Source organism: Muntiacus reevesi, chromosome 22, assembly GCF_963930625.1.
Source record: "Muntiacus reevesi chromosome 22, mMunRee1.1, whole genome shotgun sequence".
NCBI classification, from domain to species: Eukaryota; Metazoa; Chordata; class Mammalia; order Artiodactyla; family Cervidae; genus Muntiacus; species Muntiacus reevesi.
In genome coordinates this window covers 15,666,510-15,691,641 of record NC_089270.1, presented here as the reverse complement: position 1 = coordinate 15,691,641, position 25,132 = coordinate 15,666,510, and the positions used below count along the sequence as shown (strand labels likewise).

The 25,132-nt window shown below is 33.7% G+C and overlaps 1 protein-coding gene across 3 annotated transcripts in view; it reads right to left on the bottom strand.

Moving 5' to 3' along the window:
• The window catches only part of MAPK10 (mitogen-activated protein kinase 10), a 164,171-nt gene that overhangs the window by 65,652 nt on the left and 73,387 nt on the right, over positions 1-25,132 (bottom strand). Inside the window, exons 4-7 of one of the 3 annotated variants that reach the window (XM_065914234.1) lie at positions 21,526-21,584; positions 20,564-20,702; positions 19,698-19,863; positions 17,122-17,193 (exon numbers count right to left, since the gene is read on the bottom strand). In XM_065914234.1, coding sequence (XP_065770306.1) covers positions 17,122-17,193; positions 19,698-19,863; positions 20,564-20,702; positions 21,526-21,584 — 436 coding nt within the window. Of the gene's footprint in view, positions 1-7,412; positions 7,485-17,121; positions 17,194-19,697; positions 19,864-20,563; positions 20,703-21,525; positions 21,585-25,132 lie in introns of all 3 variants that reach the window. The other 2 variants (XM_065914235.1, XM_065914236.1) reach the window with 2 other exon arrangements.

Sequence of the window (25,132 nt, the reverse complement as noted above, 5' to 3'; positions counted from 1 at the left end):
GTTTAAGAGTACTGTCTTTAGAAAAGTTCCAGGAGTGACTACTTTATCTTGCAAGCCAAGCAGCTAGTTGGCACTGTGTTGAGTATTATTTGGTGACTTTATGTTAGCCCTGTATTTATATCTGCAACAAATGTGTAATAGGAGGTGGAGGTATGCATGCCATGTGTTAGGCATCATGATAAAAAAAAAAAACCTGAAGTTCCCAAACTGAATATTCATAACTTAGGGAACTTATAAAAATATAGATTACTCCCCTCTCCCCATTGATCTGCAAGATTCTGATTGCATATGCTTGAGATGATATCATTAAGAAACATCACAGTAATTGCAATCCAGGTGGCCCCTGGTATATTTGAGAAATACTGACAATATCTTGTGAAAAAATAAGCCCAGATATAAGAATAAAGTACTAACCTGTTTCAGTTTTATGACACAGATTAGTTTAGGGTCAATTTCACCAAAAGATTATTCCACACCTTTCGCTATGGAAAACCTAGGGGGTTGTTCACATGGAAATATGACAGGGAAAGAAAAATCCTAATATTTGTTCCTTTTCCCCATGTCACTTTCCTGAAAATACCATGGGAAATGATGACAAGTGTCACACGTAAGCTCCATGCAGAGAAAAAGGGGTTCTACTCATCAATACCTATAGAAGGATTGAAATTACATGTTGCCATCATAAAAATACAGGTTGATATCATGTTATATGGAGTGCTACTCATGGGAAGCATAAAAGCTATTCAATATAAGTTAAAACTATTTGACTATTTTCCAGTAATTACTCCATATGCCTCTATGATAAAGTTTGTTCTCAAAGAACTCTCACTTCTGAGGACATTGTAAAATTCAGGCTAGAAATATATCTATATTCATATGACAAAGGTCCGGATTCAGCTTTTCATGGCTACGTCTTGAGTTTTTTTGTTACTTTAAAAACATTTTTACTTTTTTTCATTTGAAAAGTGTTATTTTCATCTTGAAAGTCCCCCTCAAATTCTAGAAACATGAATAAGTGACAATGAAAAATTATAACATCTGTTTTCATTATAAATGAGCACAGGAAGGGGAAATATTATAAGCTAATAACACTTTGAAAAAGTCAAAGCTGACAGTTTGAGTAAAAGGCTATTTGTTCACTGGCAGCTGATTGCTCATGGAATACTGTGGAACATGAAATATCCAGAGGCTGATATTTCAAAGCAAAAAATATTGAAGAGATTATTCACATATAAGCAAATTCAATATATGTTAATATGTATCACAGTGTAGAATTTTCATTAAACTATTGAGGGTTAATCTTTAGGGCCACTCATTTGTACAGGTCTCTTACAAAATTCTGTGCCTAGTTTTGTATTTGTAATATTAATTTTTTCTTTACATAACACCTTCCTCCAACTGCATTATATTCTGGCCTCATAATGACTAGATCTGACTCTACCTGCATTTTGAAAGTGGAAGATGTCTTCGAAATTATTTAAATTGATACCTGTATTTTGTAACTGAAAAATGTTGACATCTTTTAAAATTGGTAAGTAAGATGAGTTTAAGCAAAGTACCTGATACAAACAGCTCCTAACACTAAAAGAAATACAAAATTCTATTGAACAGTTTTGGTAACTCTCTACTCTGTTCTGTGAAAACCTCTCTGAAAGATTACACTCATTTCTAGATATAACACTATGTAAGAAAAAGGTTTAGAAGGGACAATGAAGTTTATATGAGGTAAAGAAAACATGCTATATGAGGCATACTTGACAAAACTTTTTATGTTTCAATTCAAAAAGAAAGGAGAAAATCCCTGCCTCCTCCACCCTAGCACTTTGATCCCTCTTTTCCCTTAGTTGTTAAGACCTTCTAATATACCATGCCTTTTATTTTAAATTTCATGATGACAAGGATTTTTATCAGTTTTCTTTACATGTATATCACTAGATATAAGCACATAGCAAGTGCTCAAAATATTTGTTGAATAAATAAATGTCTATTTTATTTTCAATTAGAGTTTTTCAAGGAGATAACTTGAAGAGTAGGGAGAGAAAGTATTCAAAGAAACAAAAATTGAGAAATTCCAGGAATTGTAGAAAGATTGAAATTTAGGTAACAAAGGGAATCCTGAGAGGTAAATAAAAAGAAATCCAGACCTAGTCACATGGGAGAGAAACAGCAACTAACCAAAGATCAAGAAAAAAATTACTAAATGAAAGAAGGGAAAAAAGACAGAGTATGTCCAAAGATGACTATCACACTGACAGCTAATTATTCAACAGTAATATTAAAAAGATAAAACCAGTGGAAAAACATTTCTAAAATGCTGGAAGAAATAACTCTCAATCTAAAATTCTATATCCAACAAAATTATCTTTCTAGTAGGGAATACAAATCAGAAAACAGCTTTATCATCAAAGACTTCTAAAGAACTTCTAAAGAATATACTTCAGAAGGAAAGAAAATAATCCCAAAGTAAGGGTCAAATTGCAAGAAATACTGATAAGCCAAGAAAATTATAATCATAAGGGTAAATCTAAACAAACTCTACCATTACATAACCAAATGATAATGTTGACTTATGAGGTTCAAAGAAAAGAACTAAAATACTGACCATAGATAGCATATTTAAATTGGTACAGTAATGATCTAAATTATTAGTATGTGGTAAGATCCTTGTGTGCTCAGGAAAGAGATAAAAATTTTCTGAATTAAGACAGAAATTCTCCACAAACTGAACTATAGATTCAATACAATTCCAAAATAAATGCAAATAGGGATCATTTTATAGAAGTTAGCAAGCCAATTCTAAAATATTTGAGGGAAAGCAATAGCTTATTAATATCTAAGGTACTTCTGAAGAAGACAAAGAAGGAAGATATTTATCCGATATGTGTGTAGTATACACTTGTATTCATTAAGAAAGGGTAGTTGTGGTATAGAGATAGATTAAAAAAAAAAAAACAAACTCATAATGAAACAGAATACAGAGTCAAGAATCTAACACCCTTTCCCCCTAAGTGTGAAAACTTATGACAAAGACAGAATTATAGAACCATGAAAGAATTAGCTATTCTTCCTCAGTCAGTAACTGGAAATTAAATTCCTCTTTCACACCATACACAAAAATCATTTCCAAGTGAACTAGAAACTTAAATATAAAAGATTAAACTTTAAAACATTCACACCAAAACTTAAAGAGAATATAAACGCATCAAAGGATTCTTAAGAAAGACAAATAAATACATGAACTATAAAAAAAGCAAATTGCAAATTCCAAAATCAATATAAAATAAAATGGCAAAATATTGTAAATAAGGGAAAGGATATTGGCAACACATAAAATGGACAAAGGTTAGGTACCAGAATAAAGAAAGAACTCCTACAAATTAGTTTCTAAAAATACAATTTAAAAATGTGTTGTAAAAAAACAAAAGATATATTACCAGGAGGAAATACTAAATGCCAGTAAATAGGAAAATATGCTTGTAAAGAAAATATAAATAAAATCTCCAATGAATAGGATTTTACATCCAAGAGATTGCTAATAAATTTAAAAACAAATCTGATGATATCAAGAGTTGGTTTGAATGTGGAGCAGACAGTTACTTTTATACATATACTGTTACTCTGGAAATCAATCTGATGTTATCAACACATAGTCAAGCTTAAAATGTGCACACCTATGAGTTCTGGTGTGACTTCCCAGATGGTTCAGTGGTAAAGAATCCGCCTGCCAAGTAGGAGACTCAGGTTCAATTCCTGGGTGGAAAAGCTCACCTGGAGAAGGAAACGGTAACCTACTCTTATTGTTGCCTGGGAAATCCCAGAGTGGCACGGTACATGACTTAGCAACTAAACAATAACAATGATCCCAGGCATTTATCATAAAGAATCTTGTTCATGTGCGCCTAGAAACATAAATTCATTGCTTACAAAAGTAAAAACAAAAACTCAATATATTCCAAAGTCTATTTATAGAAGAACAGATTTATTGTATTAATAGAACATTCATAAACTAGAATGCTATATAGCAATGAAAATGAATGAACAATTTCTGATGTATCAACGTGGATAAATCTTAAAAATATAATGCTAACTTCAAAAAAACTTGCTTTCCAAAAAAAAAAGCAAGTCACAAAATAATAATAGCACAATATGTAAAATGGATAAAACTAAATGATATGTTGTTTAGGGATAAATATGTATGTGGTAAAAATATAAGGAAAGTCCAAGAGATTGTAAAAACATGCCTTTAGGAATGTGGTAACCTCTGGGGAAGAGAGAGGATATAACCGAGCAGGAGCACACACAAAAGTCCATAGGTATTGATAATGTTCTGCTTTTTTAACCTGAGTGGTAATATATGTGTGCTCATTTTATTGATCTTTTCAAAAGCTATAAATTTAATATTCTTCTAATTCACTTGCATAGTATATATTTTGTAATTTTAAAGTAAAAGTGTCTGCCAGGGTGAAATTCATTAGGAACCTCCCAAGAGAGAAGTATCTCAGTAGTTGAATTCTGATTTTTCTGTAGAAAGTTAAACACATTTGATTTGAATAAAAATTTAATTAAAATATATCAAAGTACAGCTACTAATAAAGGGCTTCCCTGGTGACTTAGACAGTAAAAAATCCACCTCCTATACAGGAAACCTGGGTTTAATCTCTGGGCTGAAAAGATCCCCTGGAGAAGGATATGCCAACCCACTGCAGTATTCTTGCCTGGAGAATCCCATGGACAGCGGAGCCTGGTGGGCTACAGTTCATGGAGTCACAAAAAGTCGGGCATGACTATGTGACCAAGCACACAGCAGAAAAATACAGCTACAAACAAAGTAGCATAAAAATGAATTATGTTAAGAACTGTTTTTGGTTAGCTAAATCTCTCAAGGCTAAAAATAATGTGTATTTGTTTAAGTATAAAAAATAAAGGGTATAAGACCATACTTTTAAGTTTTGTTGTTATTTTATGTATTAAGAAGACATATATAGCTCATATTGCACTGATTTTATCAATCATTTATTTTGAGAATGTCTTCATATAAATGATATGCTAAATAAAAATAATAAGGCTGCCTACAATGTATTGTATAGATGTATACTACACACACTATATCTAGTAGATTCAATATAATTTTATTGCCACTTTCAGATGTCATGTTTAATAATAGGGCATTTCAAAAAATAAGTAATCTGTCTTGTATTTTAAGAGTTTAACGTTATAATAATGAGTGTTCATAATTTGTTTGCTTGAAAAATTCTGATTTGAAATTACCAACATGTTTGAAATTATGAAAAGACCACATCGGACATTCAGAGAAGACACTTTAGTAAACAATTACCTTTTCCCCTTCCCAAAATTTACAAATATATCCCTATACAAGAGCTCCATAAATAACCAAAAATAAAAATACCAAGCTCAAGTATTAAAAGGACAATCTGAGACTTCTTAACATTAGCAGCAACCCAAAGGCTTACTTATAAAGGATTTTGGTATCAAGTAAAGAAATGATAACCAAGCAACTTTAAAAAAAAAATGGATTCTAAGAAATGCTAATCTGTTTTAATAACTCAGTTGTGGAAATCTGATTTGATTTTCTTTAACAATTTTAAGAAAAATAATGAAAATTAATCATTTCAATTTATAGGTGGCAAATAATTCATTTCAATCATCAATTATTCAAGCAAAATGAACTTCTAAAATATCAAAGAGTACAAAGTTAATAGATTGAGTCTGTTTTTATCAAATGTCTAAAAATTAGGCAAAACTTAACTGTTTCATATTCTTGTTCAAAGTCCAACTTCAAGTTTATAATCCACAGGGTATCAGAGAAATCTTGTTTGTTTGCTTTTTTTCAATCTGAAGGAATTTAGTTTTTATCATGCTAACATACTTTTAAACAGTATTAACATAAACATGAATGTGGTAAATTTATAGTTACTATTTAGTAAAACGTATATACAGAAGACAATGCTGCAAAATAGGCATAAATTTTTTAGAAATAAATGTGTGTCATATAAAACTTAAAAAATATTTTTAGTAAGAATAGAGTTAAAAGTAGTGCAGCTTTATTTTTAACTAAATAAAACATTTCATGTTAAGATTTTTATCCACAAAAACTGAGTGCCTAATTCAGTCAGTTTGTAAATTTACAATACAGAGAATATATGCATGCACTTAATATATGTTACATATTAATCCCCAAAGTAAATGGCTAATTACATGGTTAGGCTACAACGTTATTAATTAGGTTTACTTTATACATTAAAACCCCATTATTATAGGCTCTATTTTGCTTTCGAAAGATGATCATTTAAGTAATGATCGTTTTATCTTTAGTACGATAATAACATAATATTTTTGTAAGTGACTGTGAGTAGGATAATTAACTGACTAAATAAAATGTTATTATAAACCCATACACTAAATCACACTGTCCATATCTTTTTAATACTGCAAAGCCTATAGAATCTTTACTTGCTAATTATTAGCTGCTTAAGAGATCACTTTTACTTAACCAAGTGATATACATTTGCTTCCTTTGGATATTTCATGTAATCATTATTAATTAATGAGGTTTTAATCATTGTACTTGTTAATAATGTGGAGAGAATAAAAGCAGTAATGGAGCTATTATTCCTAGAAATTAAGGAAATGAGAAATATTATTTTATTTTATTTTTTTTCATTTATTTTGATTAGTTGGAGGCTAATCACTTTACAATATTGTAGTGGTTTTTGCCATACATTGACGTGAATCAGCCATGGATTTACATGTGTTCCCCATCCCGATCCCCCCTCCCGCCTCCCTCCCCATCCCATCCCTCTGGGTCTTCCCAGTGCACCAGCCCTGAGCACTTTGTCTCATGAGAAAAATTATTTTAGGAGATCATTTTTTAAAGGAAATTCATATGAATGCTCTCTGAATATGTGATAATAATAAACTGATTGCATTTATGAGTGAATATAAATTTAACTGATAAAAGATTTCCATGCCAAATGAATACTTCTTACGGTATAAAAGCATAAATCTTTAGTCTTAAACTAAAAGATTTTGTCATTTATTATCTAGCTATGGATATAACAACTGATACAACTGAGTGACTAACACTTTCACAACAAAAAAAAGTAAAACATAATAGAGTATATAATTGTTATTAGCTTCATAAGACTGAATTAAGGTAGATCTTTTGATAGCATTTAAATGTTTCATATGTGTTACAATATTATCTACATACAATCTTTCTAGCAGACAAGGTTACTCTACCATGATGCCAGCTGGTAAATGTTTGACATTGGAGTTTCATAGAACCCCTCTAAGGGCAGTAAGGATATACCATCAATAGTATTATATTGGAAACCTAATGGAATCGATTGAAAATATTACCCATAGAGACCACTGGCTTCTAAGAAGGATACGATCAGTGCCAGGAAACAGCACTGCACCTTTTATCATTTCTCCCATGATGCACCCTACTGACCACATGTCAACTGAAAACAAAAATGAAATGAAGATAAACAAGAAGACAGGAATAGAACAGCAAATAAACAAAAACACTTCACTACCCAGGCCTTGGAGCAATAGTCTGACCTTTTGCTGACTGGATAACAGTGCTTTAAAACAGTGGGGTGGGAAGAACACAAGAATGTCAGGGCCCTTTCTGCTATGCAACTGAACTAACCATGCCATTCAATGCCACCTAGTGCATGATAATATTACTTTGCAATTATAATGCAATGATTAATTTAGGTTCTGATTTAAAAGGTCTAATTTGCATTCATCTCCTAGAATCCTACTGATTTGTATTGTAAATTATTCTAGATTGTGTTAATGTGGGAAACATGCAAATTGGTTTCTCTTTCATTCTTTTGTATACCATACTTGGAGAAAGAAAAAAAAAGAAAGACTGAGCTGCCTGCAACCTCAGAAGAAAGGGTTTCTTTTACAAAACACACTTACTCTTATTTATAAACATGAATAAATTTCCGGAAGTGAAATGCCAGTTCAAGAATGGGTGTTTTGGAATATGCTGGTTCAGTTTCATTGACTCTCACCAAAGAAGTATGTTTTTAAGCAGGAAGCTTTGTCTTATTCTCACAAAAACAATTGCTTTCTAACTGTCCTTGGTTACTCACGTGTTTCTACTGAAAACTCAGAAAGAAAGATAGGTCATTCTTATGAGGAAAATTAACCTAGAAGAATAAGGGAAGTTGAGGGGGAACAAATAGGGAAAGGCATTAAGATAGCACACTAGAATTTTGCTTCACTTATTCTTCCAATTATATATTGCAATTTGGCAGTGACCTTACAGAATTCCTCGAGATTCTTTCCCAGGTGAAGGTCTCATTCAGGTTAAATGCAAACTTTGACCAAATACCTAAACAGAGTTATCACTGCAAAGAAACGGTTATAGCTATGAAGGTGACAAGCATACCCAGAGAAGCAAATTTGTCTTGCTTCCATTTTAGGAAAGCAAGTGACATGCAAAAAGATCAGGAAAAGATAGAGCAAACAGTTGTGCATCCCTTTATTGTTAATGCATTTGGAATTCAAGATAATATCTGTCTCACAAGAGGTTGGTATTGTGAGCACTTTGATTAAAGGGCAAAAAAATTCTCTAAAACAAAATTTGCTTTTGAATTGTAAATAGTCTTATCATCAAAGTGACCAGTCTAAGTTGTTATTTACTATGTATCTATTTTTTAGAGATATTGTGGGAGAGAGAGATTTTTTTTAAAAAGAAAGAGAACTAAAGCCTTAGTAAGCAAGGTTTTCTCTTTTCTTTTTTTTTTTGCAAGGTTTTCTCTTGCCTGCATCAATTTAAACATTTGGGAATAGGTTATTTCTGCCACAAACCTATCTGCTAGTTAAAAAACATCTATTTCTATATTTTATTTAATGAAAAAATATCTTTTATGTTATCTCTGGCAGATATTCATTTTTTTTTCTGCTGCAGAACCAACACCATTGCTTTCTAACTGTATGTGTGTGTGTTAGTCACTTAGCCGTGTACAACTTTTCGTGACCCCATAGACTGTAGCCTGCCAGGCTCCTCTGTCCATGGAATTCTCCAGGCAAGAATACTGGAGTGGGTTGCCATTTCCTCCTCCAGCAGATCTTCCTGACCCAGGAAACAAACCCAGATCTTCTGCATTGTGTCTGTCTGAGCCAGAAGGGAAGCCCAGGCTTCTAAATGTATCAACTTGGCCAAGTTACTGCATCTTTCTTTTCATCCTCTAAAACGTGGATGATAGATAGCATTTATCATGTAAAAATTTTTTTAAGACTTAAAAGGATTATGCCTGGTAAAGATCCTTCCACATTGCCTGGCATATAGTAAGTTCTCAATAAATGTCTGTTATGTATCATGTATTTATATATATATATGTATATATATATATATATTAGAATTAAATATATAGAGAGAAGGCTTATTCATTTAATATTTATATACTATTATACTATATCTTATATTAATGTCTATAATTAAGAAATTTTTCCAATGAGGGAAGCTTACCACTCACTAAGCAATCCTTTTCACTGTTGAAACCACTTTGAAAGGCACTCCACGTATTAAATCACAGTTGACTCCACAGAATTTCTCTCCATTATCTAAATCGGAATTATCTTGTTCTCTAATACAAATAATAATCTTAAAATAGAATCTATGACCCCTGACCACTCTTGCAAAACTGACCAATTTTCCTCTTTCAGAATAGAATCCCTTGTGTTTTCTTCTCCCTCATCTATGCCTTTAAACAGCAACAACAGTAACAGCAGATGACCTACAAGAAGTCTTAGTTCTGGGGTTACTTCAATCTCACTTGGCTCTAGATACTTGGTTTAATAACTGCTGTGTCTCCCAGTTCTCACTTATGTGGTTCTGCAGGATACAGATATTCCAAAGTAACAGCAGAACATTTTTGGAAATATAACTTCATGATAGAAGCTACAATTTTAGACTTAATAGATCACAAAGCTTTTGTGTGAAAATAATGCAGAGAGATACAAACTCAAGATCTGAACTACTGATGAAAATACTGAATTCCATTTTCTTTATTTAATGTACCTTTTTTGAGTTATAATACCCTGGAAACCTCTCCAAATTCCAATTTCAATTTAACTTTCCTCACAATTCACTGTTTCTCCAGACTCCCCACACTTTTGCCACAGAAATGCTAAGCCTTATACCCGGCCTGGAAGCTAAATTGGTAAAGAATCTGCTTGCAATGCAGGAGACCACCTGCAATGCAGCAGACCCGGGTTCAGGGTTCAATCGCTGGGTCAGGAAGATCCCCTGGAGGAGGAAATGGCAACCAACTCTAGTATTCTTGTCTGGGAAACCCCATGGACAGAGGAGCCTGGTGGATTAGAGTACATGGGGTCGCAAGAGTTGGACGTGACTTAGTGACTCAACCACCACCACCATTATAAATTACAAAAGGGGGAGTAGGTGCACATGAGTTTATATAGATTTTTATTACTCAAGACAGGATGAAATGTCAAGAGAACGTCATTGCAACAGCCACCAGTGAGGGATTTTATTAATTAGTCATCACAACTAAAACAAGAAATAGGTAATAAAAGAATTTGGTACTAGATCTTTTTAAACCTTTTGGGGATGAGGGGTGATAGTCCTCCCTCAACTAATACATCTATATGCTTATCAAGATGAGACTGCATTATTTTATGAAGATTTCAAGATATTCCAACGAATACTGACTGTGCATAGACCTTGGAAAAAATTGGCAAATTCAGTCACAGTTGGAAACTGAATTTTGTTGCTCTCTGAGACAGTCTGATATGGTATGTGAGTCTCCATAAGATTTTTGTACACTAATGCCACCCAGGCAGAATTCTAGTTCCTTCCATGTTTCTGATCATTACATTCCTCTCATCATCAGTATTTCCAGAGAAAGCAGATTCATCTGTAATTGTTGTACACAGAGACTGATTTGCTTTCCTTAAAAGGAATGTTTAGTAAGTTTTGATGTTACTAAAATACGGTTATCAGTCTTCTAAGGGAGAAAATCTCAAGTGCGTCATTTGTCAGGCATTAGATTATGCTAAATTATCATTTTTCTACTCTAGTCGAGAGATAGAAATAAAATAACATAGTTCGTGACAGTTTAAATCTAAATATTTGTTGTTGTTTAGTCATGTCTGACTCTTTTGCAACCCCATGGGCTGCAGCCCGCCAGGCTCCTCTGTCCATGGGATTTCCCAGGCAAGAATACTGCAGTGGGTTTCCATTTCCTTCTCAAGGGGATCTTCCTGACCCAAGGATCAAACCTGCATCTCCTGCATTTGCAGGCAATTCTTTACCACTGATCTACCAGGGAAGCCACTGGTGAAGAAAATGGCAACCCACTCCAGTATTCTTGGTTGGGAAATCCCATAGGCAAGAGGAGTCTGGTGGGCTACAGTCCATGGGGTTGAAAAGAGTAAGACTTGACTTAACAACAACAAGGTTGTGTCAGTTTAAATCTAAATATAGAAAGCACTTTATTGCTACTTCCACACCCCAGTGGCTTGTTTTGTGATTTATGATGAAATATTTTTTGGACTATGTGAGCTTCTATCCAGCAAGCTGACAAATGTTTCCTGTCTAGGAGATTATGTGGTTCTGGTAACACAATTATGAGACCACACTGCTTTTCTCCTTAACCTAATTATATCTTCATTTAGCATAGGATTCAGACAATGGCTTTTGATAAATCTTTCAACAAGCACTTCAAAGTACAATAGAAGAAGATTTAATATGGTTTTTTAAAATCAAAACACCATTTCTTTAAAATATTTGCTTTAGAAGTTCAAAATTTAATTAGATATTTTACAAAAACACATTGTTTTAAACTTTAGTGCAAAGATAGAATTATGAAAAACTACCGATATGCATAAATAAACTGTGAATGTACATATTTTGCACCTGTGGATCTAACTAAGAAAAAGAAACAACACTCATGGAACACAATGCTAAATATTCTAGTTCCAGGAAACAGAGGAAGATTTTTCTCCTTGGGTCTACCTATTCAACTTGGTTTTCTTTCTTTATAACTTCTATGGCATCATATTAATTTTTAACCTTTTTAACCTTTTTAGAGATGTTATACCATTGATTTTCTTTTTTAACAAAACAGAATAAAATCCATTGAAACTTACTATAAAGAAGAAAATCTTTAGCTTTACATTAAACTATAAGTAAAACTGTAGACTAATAATTTTCAAAATACTCTGCCATAAAAAGGCTTAAGTCATTTTTTATTGCACCAAAATATTTTAAATTGTCATCTTTAAAATCTCTATAATTCTGCAGTGTGTATAAATAGGGAATCTGAAGAAATCCTAATGTTGGAAAAAAAATTTTTTTTTCTTTAAACTTTTCATGTTTTGATGAACACATAGTAAACACTTGGCTCTGAATGTTTCACATTATCACCAAATTAAATACAAGCTCCCTGAAGATTGGGGTAATTATCCTCATTTCATTTTACACATCAACTTGCAGAAGTGCTTCAGTAAGTGACGAACTACTCATTTGCTTTCCTTTCACTGTCTAATTCACAGATAATTTTGGTTTCTCATCACTTGAGAATTTTTTTTCTAGGTGGTCTTTTGGTCATTTCTATTTTTTAATAGTTTATATAATTCAATTTGAAGGTTATATTTGGGCTAAGGTGCCCCCAAACTAATTCCATGCCATAAATATTGGAGTTCTTTATATTTTAAAGTTATTTATAGGTATGTGCATGTTTGTAAGGGGCTTCCCAGGTGGTGCTAGTGGTAAAGAACACATCTACCAATGCAGGAAACATAAGGGACGCAGGTTCAATCCCTGGGTCAGGACGAGGCATGGCAACCAACTCCAGTATTCTTGCCTAGAGAATTCCATGGACTGAGACTGGTGGGCTACAGCCCATAGAGTTGCAAAGAGTCAGACATGACTGAAGCAACTTATCTCACAAAACACGTATGTTTGTAAACATCTAAACATCTAATGATGATACTATATATCTATATATATATATTATATCATCACAGCAATTCTGTAAGGCTGGCAAAGGAGGTATTATACAAAATACATTGAAACTCCTAGGAGATGATTTATGACTAAAATGAAGAGGACCAGAGCCAGTTCTTGGAACCCTTATGCTCTGGAGTCTCATCTGACTACTGAAGGGAGAGAGTCCCGCAATAGGTTATCACTGTTCGTGGACTTCGTCCTAAGAGCTAATCAGGCCAAGGGCAGTTGGAATGGAATAGCACAGTAATGACTAAGGAATCTATTCTGTTGTTTGTAGTTTTACCCTCTCAATTAGTTCAGATTATTTTTAAAGATCTTCCAGTACTCTGTCTACAGAACTGTAGAGGGATAAGGAAAAGCTGGGGGACAGGGACTCCTGGGGGAACCGACAGTCCTGGTGGAGCTATGCGTATGGTCACCCAAATGCTTCTGCAAGGCATTGAGGTTCATCACCTCAATTTATTTTTTTCTGTTCCACCACCAAAGCTGGTTCTCTGTGTCCTCCCTCACTTTCTGCCCCCTCTCAATATACCCTTCTGACCTTTTATCCCAGTTATGCCTTATCCTGCCCCAACCTTACTGGCACCAGGGACCAGTTTCATGGTAGACAATTTTTCCATGGACCAGGGATGGGGAGGAGGATGGTTTCAGGATGATTCAAGCACACTACATTTATTATGCACTTCATTTCTATTATTATTACACTAGCTCCACTTGAGATCATCAGGCTTTAGATCCTGGAGGTTTGGGACCCCCACTCTAGTATACTCTGGCCTCCTCTAAATTTCCTGGGAGAGGAATTTCCTCTTAACTCCATCCTTCTTCCATCTGTTCAGATCATCTCAGAATTTTCAGCTTACTCAGATTTTCTTAAAGTAATAAAGGGAAGAAAATTAACAAATTCATGGTGAAAAGTATTCTCTTAAGCAAATACACCGAAAAAGAAGTTAAGTCTTATTTTTTCAAGAGTTTGTGATTATTGGCAATTTGCTTATGGGTGTGAAAGAATGACTATTTTTAAATCCTGACTTTATTTAAAGTTGTAAAGTATGTATTATTTGAGATAATGTTTTATTACTGTAATATTAGGTAGAAGACTCAGACTATAACAAAATGTATTAGTTGCAAAAGATTATTAGGAAATAAGCAAAGTTATTTCAAAGACAGAAGAAGGATTAAAACTATCTATCTGTACTAGATAGATATAATAATCCACAACCTCCAATTTTTGTTCACCTTACTTCGATTATCCCAAATTTTCATTTCATCAAGCTTAGAAAAATGTGATAGTTAGTTAATCTGAGGATGTTTTCTTTATTTCTTCAAATATATAGTATTTTGGCAAATCATTCCCTGTCCCTTAATAACTTGTTTTCTTGGGAAGATTATAAGTGCATTCTTTTCTTTCTAACTGAAATTTCTCACGTCCTCAGAGGGAAAGGCAAGAAATAGTGTTTTAGCAGCTCAGTTGTCAGCTTTGATCAGAAATAATATGCCTGAGGTCCAGAAATTTCAAATAAATATGGTGTGCCTATTTATATCAGTCTCCAGATCCAGAGAACTCTAGCCAGAACTCAAAATAAAGGAATACCACCTGACCTTGTTCAAAAAAGGTGCAACCATTTGAAGTAGAATAGAAATAAAAAGGTAGAAAGAGTATATCTGTTTAAAATGGATAACCAACAAGGTCCTTCTGTATAGCAGAGGGAATTCTGCTCAGTGTTATGTGGCAGCCTGGATGGGAGGGGAGTTTGGTGGAGAATGGCCACATGTATATGTATGGCTGAGTCCCAATTTTTCAGAACAGTCCCACCTGAAACTATCACAACTTTGTTAGTCAGCTATACTCCAACACAAAATAAAACGTTTAATTTAAAAAAAGATGCAGGTTTAAAGAAAGAACTGATATTACAGTATATACAAACTATACTGATATTATATGAGACTTTGGTGATCAAGAAAACACCACGCCCTGGTTAGGTTGTGGAAGGAGTCAGTGACTAAATAGTTCTTAAAAAAAAAACACAAACAAACTTCCAGGAAAGTATCATAAAACTGCTGTACTATAAGCTATTATTAAAAGAAACAAGATCTTAATGAAATGTAGTCTTTGATGCCTCTTATATGATCATTGGACTATGTAAAGAAAATAGAAAATAAGAGACCTGGCATATTTATTGTTCTCTAACTTGAAATTCATCATGGACTGAAGAATTATTAGTAATACTATTATTATGTCAACATATATGCTATGAAACAGGTTTTAATCATAAAACCATAATGAAAATTGAGTGTATAATAGTACATGTTTATATAATTAAGATACTATATAATTAAGATACATAAAAACAATTACTTTCTAAATGTTCCTTTGGATATTACAAAAGTTAGCAAACTAATGAATGGAAAAGTAAATATGTATGTATGTATTTTGCCAACACTTTAATTTAATCAAGAAACTACCTTGTGATATCATCTGGGTCATGTCAATAGTCAAGAAACCCACACGATGTTCCTCAAAGTGAAAAGACAATTTTAACACAAGACAATAGCTAAAACTTCAGTTATCAATAATAATTTCTTAAGATCTCCCAATTTTTCAAGGTGTTTTACTATTTTTACTTAGAATCCAGATTTTTTAATAGGAACATTAAAAAGTTCTGTTCAGAGAGAAGAATAACTTTGATTATGATGACAGAGTACTATAACATCATTTTTCAGCCTCAGAGAAATTCAACAGAAATTACTCTGAATAATTCTAAGTGAATTATTCACTTAGATTATTTTTGTTGTTGTTGTTTTTGCTTTGTCTGTGAAGAATCTTGGAAGTAGTCAAGGTATAAATTAGCATAGACTAAACTTTGATGTTACTTCCAGTAAATGCTGAAATCATTTCTTTATGTTAAAATATTGGTATGAGTCTTCTTCCCATAAATAAGCTCCATCAGCCCCCAAACTTGTGTCTGATCATCATGGTCTAGTGAAGTTACTATAGTGTTCTGATCCCTTTATTACTGGTGGTAAGTTCTAATTACAAAATGATAATAACTTCATATAAAGATTAATGAAACAATTTCACCCAAAAATACAGCATGTATCTAATCCATTGTTCAATAAGGATTTCTATGGTTTAGTTTAATTTTTATATATGGTCATGACTAAGACATTAAATTATAATTTTAATTATAGGAAAATGAATTAATTTCAATATATTTAATGTGGAAATTATTTACCCATATTTAAGTGAAATTTAACTTAAGCAAGACATACTATCTTTACATTGCTTCCTCACTGACTTTTACATCTGCACTTGGGCTCCTTATCATATTTCATATCACCAGCTCATTTAAAAATTCCAAATCAGAGCTATCTGTCCAAACAACTCCTGGTGAAATCTAGCTAAAGACTCAGTGGTAGAAGGCAAATCAACACAGCTTTTTAAAAATTTACTACATCCCCCACATTGTTCATTTCTTTAATTCTAAATTTCACTGGAAAAGCAATTATCTAAGTCACATTGCCAAGTCAAATAAGGAAAGCCTATTTTAAACCCATCTGACCTCCAGCAAGTTGACTATTAATTATGATTTTTAAATGTGGAAGTTCATGTTTTAAGGAAGATGTGCCTTAAGACTGGATATAGTGTCAAGAGTAATTCAAATCAATATAGGTGTGGACAGAAGCTTAAGAATGTTGGCAAGAAGAGAAATGATTATGCCTAAATTTGTCGAAGCATAAAATGGATTTAGAAAAAAGATGGGTAATACTTGCAAATAGTGACTTCTTTTGCTAATTCGAAATATATTTTAATCACTTGAGATACATTGGCCTCTCTTATTTATGAAAAAGAGCACTGCTATTCTGAGTTATAGATAAGAAAATAATTTAAGAAAAAAAACATCAAAAATGTAATTAAACTATTGAGATACGTAATCTTCAGTACTGGTCAGATTATAGAAATAATCACTTTTTTTTTTTTTAATTGCAGTTACACCACTTACCCAACTTTTTGCTTCTATCTTTACTCTCCTGGTAAAATCATTATGTGTTTAAAGGGAGAGAGAACAAAACAGGTAAGGCTGCAGCAAAAGGTACAAGGATACAGTCCCTTCCTGGAAACAGGATTTTGTGGCGAACCATTTCTCCCATAATGCATCCCACAGACCATATATCCACTAGAACAGGAGAGAGGGAGGTGAAGAAAAGGGAGGAAAGTAAAGTTAACTAAGATAATTGGTCTCTGAAGGAGGAGGAAAAAGAACAGTTTGATTAGAAGGTACAAATTTTTGTCTCCAAAAGTTGGCCAGAAAGGTGAATTAAAACCAGCACTGTAATAGGACATAAACAATGTCTAGTAGAAGAACTCAAGTTTTAAAAATGACTTTGTGAGTGCCTTAGATTATCCTTTAGTGCCATAAAGTGGTAACGTGGACAAGTACCAGTTTAACCAAACTTATCTCCAAGTCAGGTGACAGCCCAAAGCCACCAAAGGATTTTCAATGTCATTCTCTGGAGGGAGAGAAAATAATCTTAATCAACTCTTAGGGGTGGCTATTTCCGTTTTTTATTCTACCCAATTACATGGAATAAGGCAACTAGAGACCATCTTTTTTTGATCCAAAATAAGATATATGCTGCCAAATCCAAGAAACTAGGAAATGGCTGAAACTATGGTTTAAAGGCAGAATTTGAATTCTTTTACTAATTCAAAATATATTTTAATCACTTGAGAAATGCTGGCCTCTCTTATTTATGAAAAACAACACTGCTATTTTGAATTATAGATAAGAAAATAATTTAAGAAGAATAAAAAACACTGAAAATTTAATTAAGCCCTGATATTCAGGACTTAGTTTTTCCCTCAGAAGTTATTCTTATAAATATCAGTTTGAGTTCCTTTTTGAAATACTTCAAGAAAAAAGATGCATAATTAATTTGCACATGTATAAAGGAGTCATGAAGGAAACAGTATTAACGGTGTTAAAAAGTTGTTATGCACATATGTTGGTTTCCCAGTTGCCATGCTTGTTAATGAAACATACTCCACCTTCTCCTACTAATCTTTACCCTCTTCCAACTCGCTTTTTAGTAAGGATGAAGGGAACTAGGCAAAAACGTTAGGCTAAAATGCTCCTTGAGGAAGGAAGGCAGGGTTCGGGGCATAGGAGAGCTGGCATGCCTGATGTGGGAGCAAGCGGGTTTTTGTGCGTGATAACCCTCATCCCACACGTGGGTGAGAGCAGCACAAGGGTGGTAGGAATGCTTTCTCCACGGATCCAGAGAAGCCAAAAAACGGAGGCAGAAACTTGCAATCCTTTCTAGTGAGGGAAGGACAAGGGATGCAGTCACATGCCATTTGGATTCAGCAAAGATCTGAAAACCACTAACAGCAAATTCAGACTCCCCTACAGATTTTTGTAGATTCTTGAATTTTTTAAATTGGTTCCCACTTTGATTTTTTTTTTAATATGAAGAATGTATACAACTATGTGCTTTTCCAAAAAAGTTAGATGTAATATTGCCTTGGAACAGGATTAGTTTTTTTTCCTCTTCCAAGTCAAAAGGAAGCAGAACTCTGCCACTGTTCACCACAGTAAGCCTGACCTTCCTGAGAACTTTTTCCCTTCCTCTGCACAACTGCTCAAAAGTACTGGCTCTCCTCTAATCTGAAAGGAACACAAGAAATTTTTCAAAATTTTGGTGGCCAGGGAATTTTCATACAACTACTCTGTAGCACCTACACATAAAAATACAATTATAATGATTTCTATAGAACTTATAGCTACCCAATAACTTAATAGAATAAAGCATCAAAAAAGTATGAAAGGTATATTAAGTATACATACACAATTCTACTTTAAAACAGTTTTAATTGCTGAATATATTGGATTTTTTTTAATACACCTCATTACTTGTTAGGGCTATTCTTTCAAAATAATATATTGCAGTGCTTTCTAAAAGTATTTTTATAAATCCTCATTTTAATAAAATCAAATCATAATATATTTTGAAGATTTTTTCTACCTTTTCTTTGCAAGTGTTCATGAATACTAGATTTTTCTTTATGAAAGCAGCAGTGTAAAATTTAATATTTTTCTCTCTGTATGGTTTTTGGAATTTATAAAAGCTTACCAGGTAATTACTACCTTAACTATTACTTACAGAACAGTACGTATCCAACTTGAACAATTTGGATTATTCTAAAATGACTATGCATTGAGCATGTGTGAAGATTCTTGCTCCAAGGATTTGTGGTATCTTTTTGTTTATCTTTTCCTAGGACTAGAGACATCAGTTTAAGATATGACATAAAGTCAAATGATAAAATGCAATAGATGGATTTCTTCCTGTTTATATTCACTGTGAGTTGAGCTGCCTTCTAAATATCAGTGTTTCTGAATATCTACAGCACGTGTGCTCAACAGTATCCATCCGACTGTTTAATCAGACTCTATTTATAATTCTTTTGAGTTATAACATTCCAATGTTCTTCTAGCTATGCATGCTTCTCAGAAGCATCCTTCATGTTGATTCTTCTTAGTAGTAATTTTTGAAAGTCTCTGACTATGAAGGCTGGTAGCCCTATTTTTAAAAATCCATAGACATGAGAGGGAACACTGCTCTCGACATAGTTAGTTTCTTTACAGTTTCTGTGGCTGCTGCCCAGAGGCATCCTTACCGTTCTCCTTGTAGCCCATTCCCAGAATGACCTCAGGGGCCCGGTAATAACGCGTTACCACATAGGGAGTCATCATGAAGCTTGTGCCTGCTGTTCTGGCCAGCCCAAAGTCTAGGATTTTCAATGTGCAATCAGACTTGACTACAATGTTACTTGGTTTTAAGTCCTGACAATAAGAACAAGAGAAGAAATTAAAAACTAACATCAAATGGCACATGTGATGTCCATCTACTCAATCAACACGGCAGTCTTGCAATAGCACTGATGGGCCTCCCCTCTGGCTGTAGAGCCCTACATAAAGCCAAAGAGTACTACCCCAAGGAAGCTTAAAATTAGGTTTGGGATTTTTTTGTTTTAATATCCTCAGAGAGTTTTTTAAACCCAGAAGATAACTGCATCATTTTTACAATTTTTGGCTCATCTTGGGAAGAGGTTTTTAGAAAAAAAAGAATCATTGATTGTCATCTGTTAGGTTTCTCTTTACAGCAACATAAGCCTTTTAGTTTATACTTCATTTCTAGGCCTGACAGAAGAGCAGATCAGGGCAGCTGTCTTTATGGGACCAGAAACAAACAATGGAAATGAGTTGTCTTGTTTCAGCTGCATGTATGACCTCTGCCAATCAGAATTTCAGAGAAGCCTCGTAAGCTGACTTTCAGTGAGCTGAAACAAAACATTAAACAAAATCAGCTATGTTGTGCTAAAGTTTCCTCCTACACATTAGTGAGCTATGTGCCTATTCTATAGTAAAATAAATGAGGAAGTACATTATATTTAACCAAGCTCCCCTACATAAAGAACGTAATCTACAGTTGCTCTTTATTCTCCACAAGCAACTTAATTATAATTCTGGACTGTGTTCTTACCCTGTGAATAATCCCAGCAGAGTGAAGGTGCTTGATACCACACAACATTTGGTATAGTAGGTAAGACATTCGCTCGTGGTCTAACTCCATCTGAATCACCTGACACAAGTTAGCATCCATCAGTTCCATTACTAAGTAACTGCAAGGTAAATCCACATTGTTAGTTTCAGATCACAAGACCCATGAAGTCCTTCAAACAAGTCAGAATCCTCTCCTAAATCTCTAAGTCTTCCAAACTTTCCAGCTCAACCTCTAAGTGAATTAAGAATATGAAAAACTAAAAAAAAAAAAAGAATATGAAAAACTTGCAAGTATTGCATGCGTGATAGCTGTGGTAACTCTACCACAAAGGTCCTAATAGAAGTAGCATTTACGGGTGTGTGGTTTCTATTTGTTTAGTTTCTACCTTCATTTTGTTCTCAACTTTACCCTGAATTCCCTGAACTCTTTCCTGAGTATTAACATTACAAATAAGAAAAAAAAATTCAGAATAGAATTTTCCATTAAATGCAGTGTACCTGTGTTAAAAAAGACAACATGCTGTGATTCACTTATAATCACTATATTCCTGGCAATTTTTTTGCACAAAATCCAAGACACCACAAAAATAGATTAAGGATGATTTTTTTTTATCATGTCCGCCATTATTACTCTCAAAGTGAACTGACTCATTCTAGAATGCTCACAAAGTACATTAAAAATAAATAAAAATAAAGAATAAATAGCAAGACTTCCTTGATTCTGATTGAACCAAGAGCATGGGACAACAAAACACAAAGAACCAGAAGGCCAGAAAATAGCAGAACTGTCTTTCCAGAAAGAAACATCAGAAAATGAGACTTCTGGGATCCCTTTCATTTGCTGCAGTTCTTAAGGGATTTCATTCATTTGACTCTTGTCACTTGTCACTTGTTTTATTTGAATGTTATACTCCCACTTCCTTCATGAGTTGTGTTACTTACACATCTTGGAACTCCTCCAGTGTTTTCTGGGGTGTGAAGACATTTAATAAACTAATAATCTGAGAAGAGACAGTGGGATGGGAGGAGAGAAAGAAAAAAGGAGAAAAACAATTATTTGAAAAGCATATTTAAATAAACACTTATTCCGCTCAAAGTCATATATTAGTACTATGATGGAAATAGAAAAGTTGGAAAATTTTTCTAGAACTGTCTCATAGAAGAATGTACTAAGAAAGGATATGTGATCTATCTTCGGTTAAAATGCAATTAAAAAGCTCAAATTCTTAGGCGGAAGAGTCAGAGAAGGTACATAATTGTGATATTGCTCTAGAGGGTGGTCCTCCTTGGTAAATACAAGGTGATAATATAATTAAACAAAAAAGGAGGAAAAAACATGTAAGGAAAGTTAAGCATCAGTGAAATATCCAGCAGGACTTGGCAAGGCTACGTGAGGGTGTTGTGCGTGCTAAATTGCTTCAGTGTCCGACTCTCTGTGACCCCATGGCCTGTAGCCTGCCAGGCTCCTCTGTCCATGGGATTCTTCAGGCATGAATACTGGAGCGGGTGGCCATCCTACTCCAGGTGATCTTCCCGAACCAGTGATCGAACCAGCATCTCTTATGGGTTCTTCACCACTAGCGCTAACTGGGAAGCCCATGTCTTCCTCCAAATGAAAAGTTTGCTTTCTGTGTCAAGGAGATGTTCTAAGTCAAGGAGATATTCTAAGTCAAGATTTTTTGTGTGTTGTTACTTTAGTTTCTTTTGCTGCTACTTCATTCACACTCCAATACTATTTAAACTAAAACTCCAATGGTATGTGTGGGGAAAGGTATGTCTTACATGATATCAATGATGAGTTTAAAGGCAAATGTATTTTAAAAGTTATTAAAATTCTGATTTTTGAACTTTTTTGTTCTCCTGCTTTAGTTATTTAAAATACTAGACAGTAAACAGAATAAGTAAACTTTAAAAGGAAAAAACCTTTGTCTTATGCAACTCAATTGCATACATAAGTTACTCAAAATTTTCTTTCAGCTAAATATTCTGTATTAATGTGCCAGTGGGAAATAAAAACATAGAAAGCAATACTCTACTCATAAAATGGATGCAACCATTTCACAAAAACAAGTGGAAGATTTATACATCTTTAAAACATGAACTAATGAATTTCAGTAAAGTTCATAAGTGGTACACAAACAAGAAGTAATAAACAAGACAAAATGATTTTCAACATCTGAGGAACACAGTCAATTTAGAGAATGATTTAGGTCTTCAGTAGTTTTCATTTGTTGATGAATTACTGGAAAAAAATCACAATAGTATCCAATGCTTATATACATATATATGTAGCACCTGATGGTCTACAATCCATGGGGTTGCAAAGAGTTGGACATGACTGAAGTGACTTAGTACACATGCACATGCCATGATACATGATACATGATACATGGCAATGGTTGTATCAAAAACCAAGACTATCTATTCTGAAGCAATCTTGCAGTATGGAATATGCATATAGAAATAAAATTGTTTCAAAATATTTTCAAACTTGTGATTAAAGTGCTTTGTTATTCTGTATACTTAGTTATGGTGTGTGTTGAAAAATATCTCCAGATCTCATTGGAACATATATTATGAGCCTGTTTTTATATTACTTCATGAATCTTAGAAAGTGATTTATTTTGTGCATGTGCCAAGTTGCTTCAGTCGTGTCAGACTCTTTGTGACCCTATGGACTAGAGCGCACCAGGTTCCTCTGTCCATGGGATTCTCCAGGCAAGGATCCTGGAATGGCTTGCCATGCCCTCCTCCAGGGGATCTTTCCAGTCAAGCAATTAATTTTGATATTTGTTCAAATGAAAACATCAGAGATTATGTATAGGACACACACACACACACAATACATACAAACAACTCTTAAAGATGAAAAAGTGCTAATCGATATTACCTGGTGAATAGATAATCTAGGTAATCTAAATTTATCTAGAAAATAGCATTACAATTTTAAATAAATCAAAGTTTATTACTTTAAAAGGTAAATTCCCAACTACACATTGTATGCCTTTTTACCATGCCCTTGTTGTAACACCTTCATTGTCTTTGATTTTCCTTTGAGAATTTCTCCTCTGTTCTTCCTTTGATCCCTTATAAATCCTAATTCTTATTAATAACCAATTAAAAATCTTGTCTTTAGAAACAGATCATCACAAGTATTTCCACTTTAGTTCAGCAATTTTCAGGCAGGAATCTGGATTCAGTTCCCTTTTATTCTAGCATCTTAAACGGCACGGCTATGAATCAATGACCCCACTATCATATCAGCTGTCACTTCCTAGAAGGGTGTTCAATTTCTAAACAGACTGTCTTCTTTATTATTAAAAATTTAATTGGCATAACTGCAATATTTTGCATTACTTTCAACAGCATTAACAGAGTTCTGCATTCTGACTACTTTTAGTTAGTATTACAAGCACTAATGTGGAATTTACATTTAGTTGCAAGCGAACTTCCTCTCTATTAGCAAGTTCTAGAAATTTATTTCCATTGACTTATATGTATACATGTATACAAACCTATGTACATACACAGATAAACGGAGTAGCATATCGGATGCCATTTAAAATCATTATTTCAATTTGGAAATCCTTTCAGGTATCATAAACATGAACCCCCATAGTCCAGTCAAGATTGGGGAATATGAGTCCCTCATATTGGCAAAGTAAGCAGGACTTTGTCCACAATGCCTTTATTGCATTATAGGGGCTGGAAGAAGGGTTAAGGAAATATGAATATATGAAAACAAAAACTATAAAAAATTCCCATGTAGTTGCTTCATCATTTGTGTTCATCCATCTTCCACTGCCTATGGTATTTCTCATCCTCTTTGTTATCATAAAAATAGATTGCATGGGTCATGTGGTTAATCTTGCTCCTGGCTTTATTTATCATACTCAAAGAACAAATTACTTTAGTAGAATGATTTTTCTTAGGAATCATCCTTTCTGTCATTTCTGTATTCCTTCCTAGAAGTATCATGTTCCTTGCCTGGCCAGACTAGAGATGGGTTCACACTTCATAAAATTTCTCTTTCTTAGTAAGGCCTTTCCTGCTCAACCTATTTATAAAAAAGAGTTACCTTATCCGCTCTGCACTGACCAGTAGTTTTTATCTTCCTTCTTTGCCTTGTTTTACTTGATAGACATTCTATACATAAATATGCCTATTTTGCAGACTGCCTTTCTCTCCTCAGTAGAACATGAGCATCACTTGGGCAGTGACTGGTCTCTCTTATCTTCACTGCTGTATTCTTAACATCTACAGCGCAATCTATACCTGGCACTTTTATTCAGTTAACAAGTATTTATCAAGTGACTGAACTAAAAACTCATTAGAGTAGAGTAATAGAGGAAAAAATAAACACTCTCATTTGGCCTAAATCCATATATTTTTATTTCAAATATCTTTCAACTATACTCTCATATATTTGCTTCTACTTTGTGCCTTATGACAAATTCACCTATTTATAAAAGTGTACTCATAATTTCATATATTCTGTGATCTGACTCATATTCGAGAAAGACTTTATAAGCAGTTAATATTACAGTAT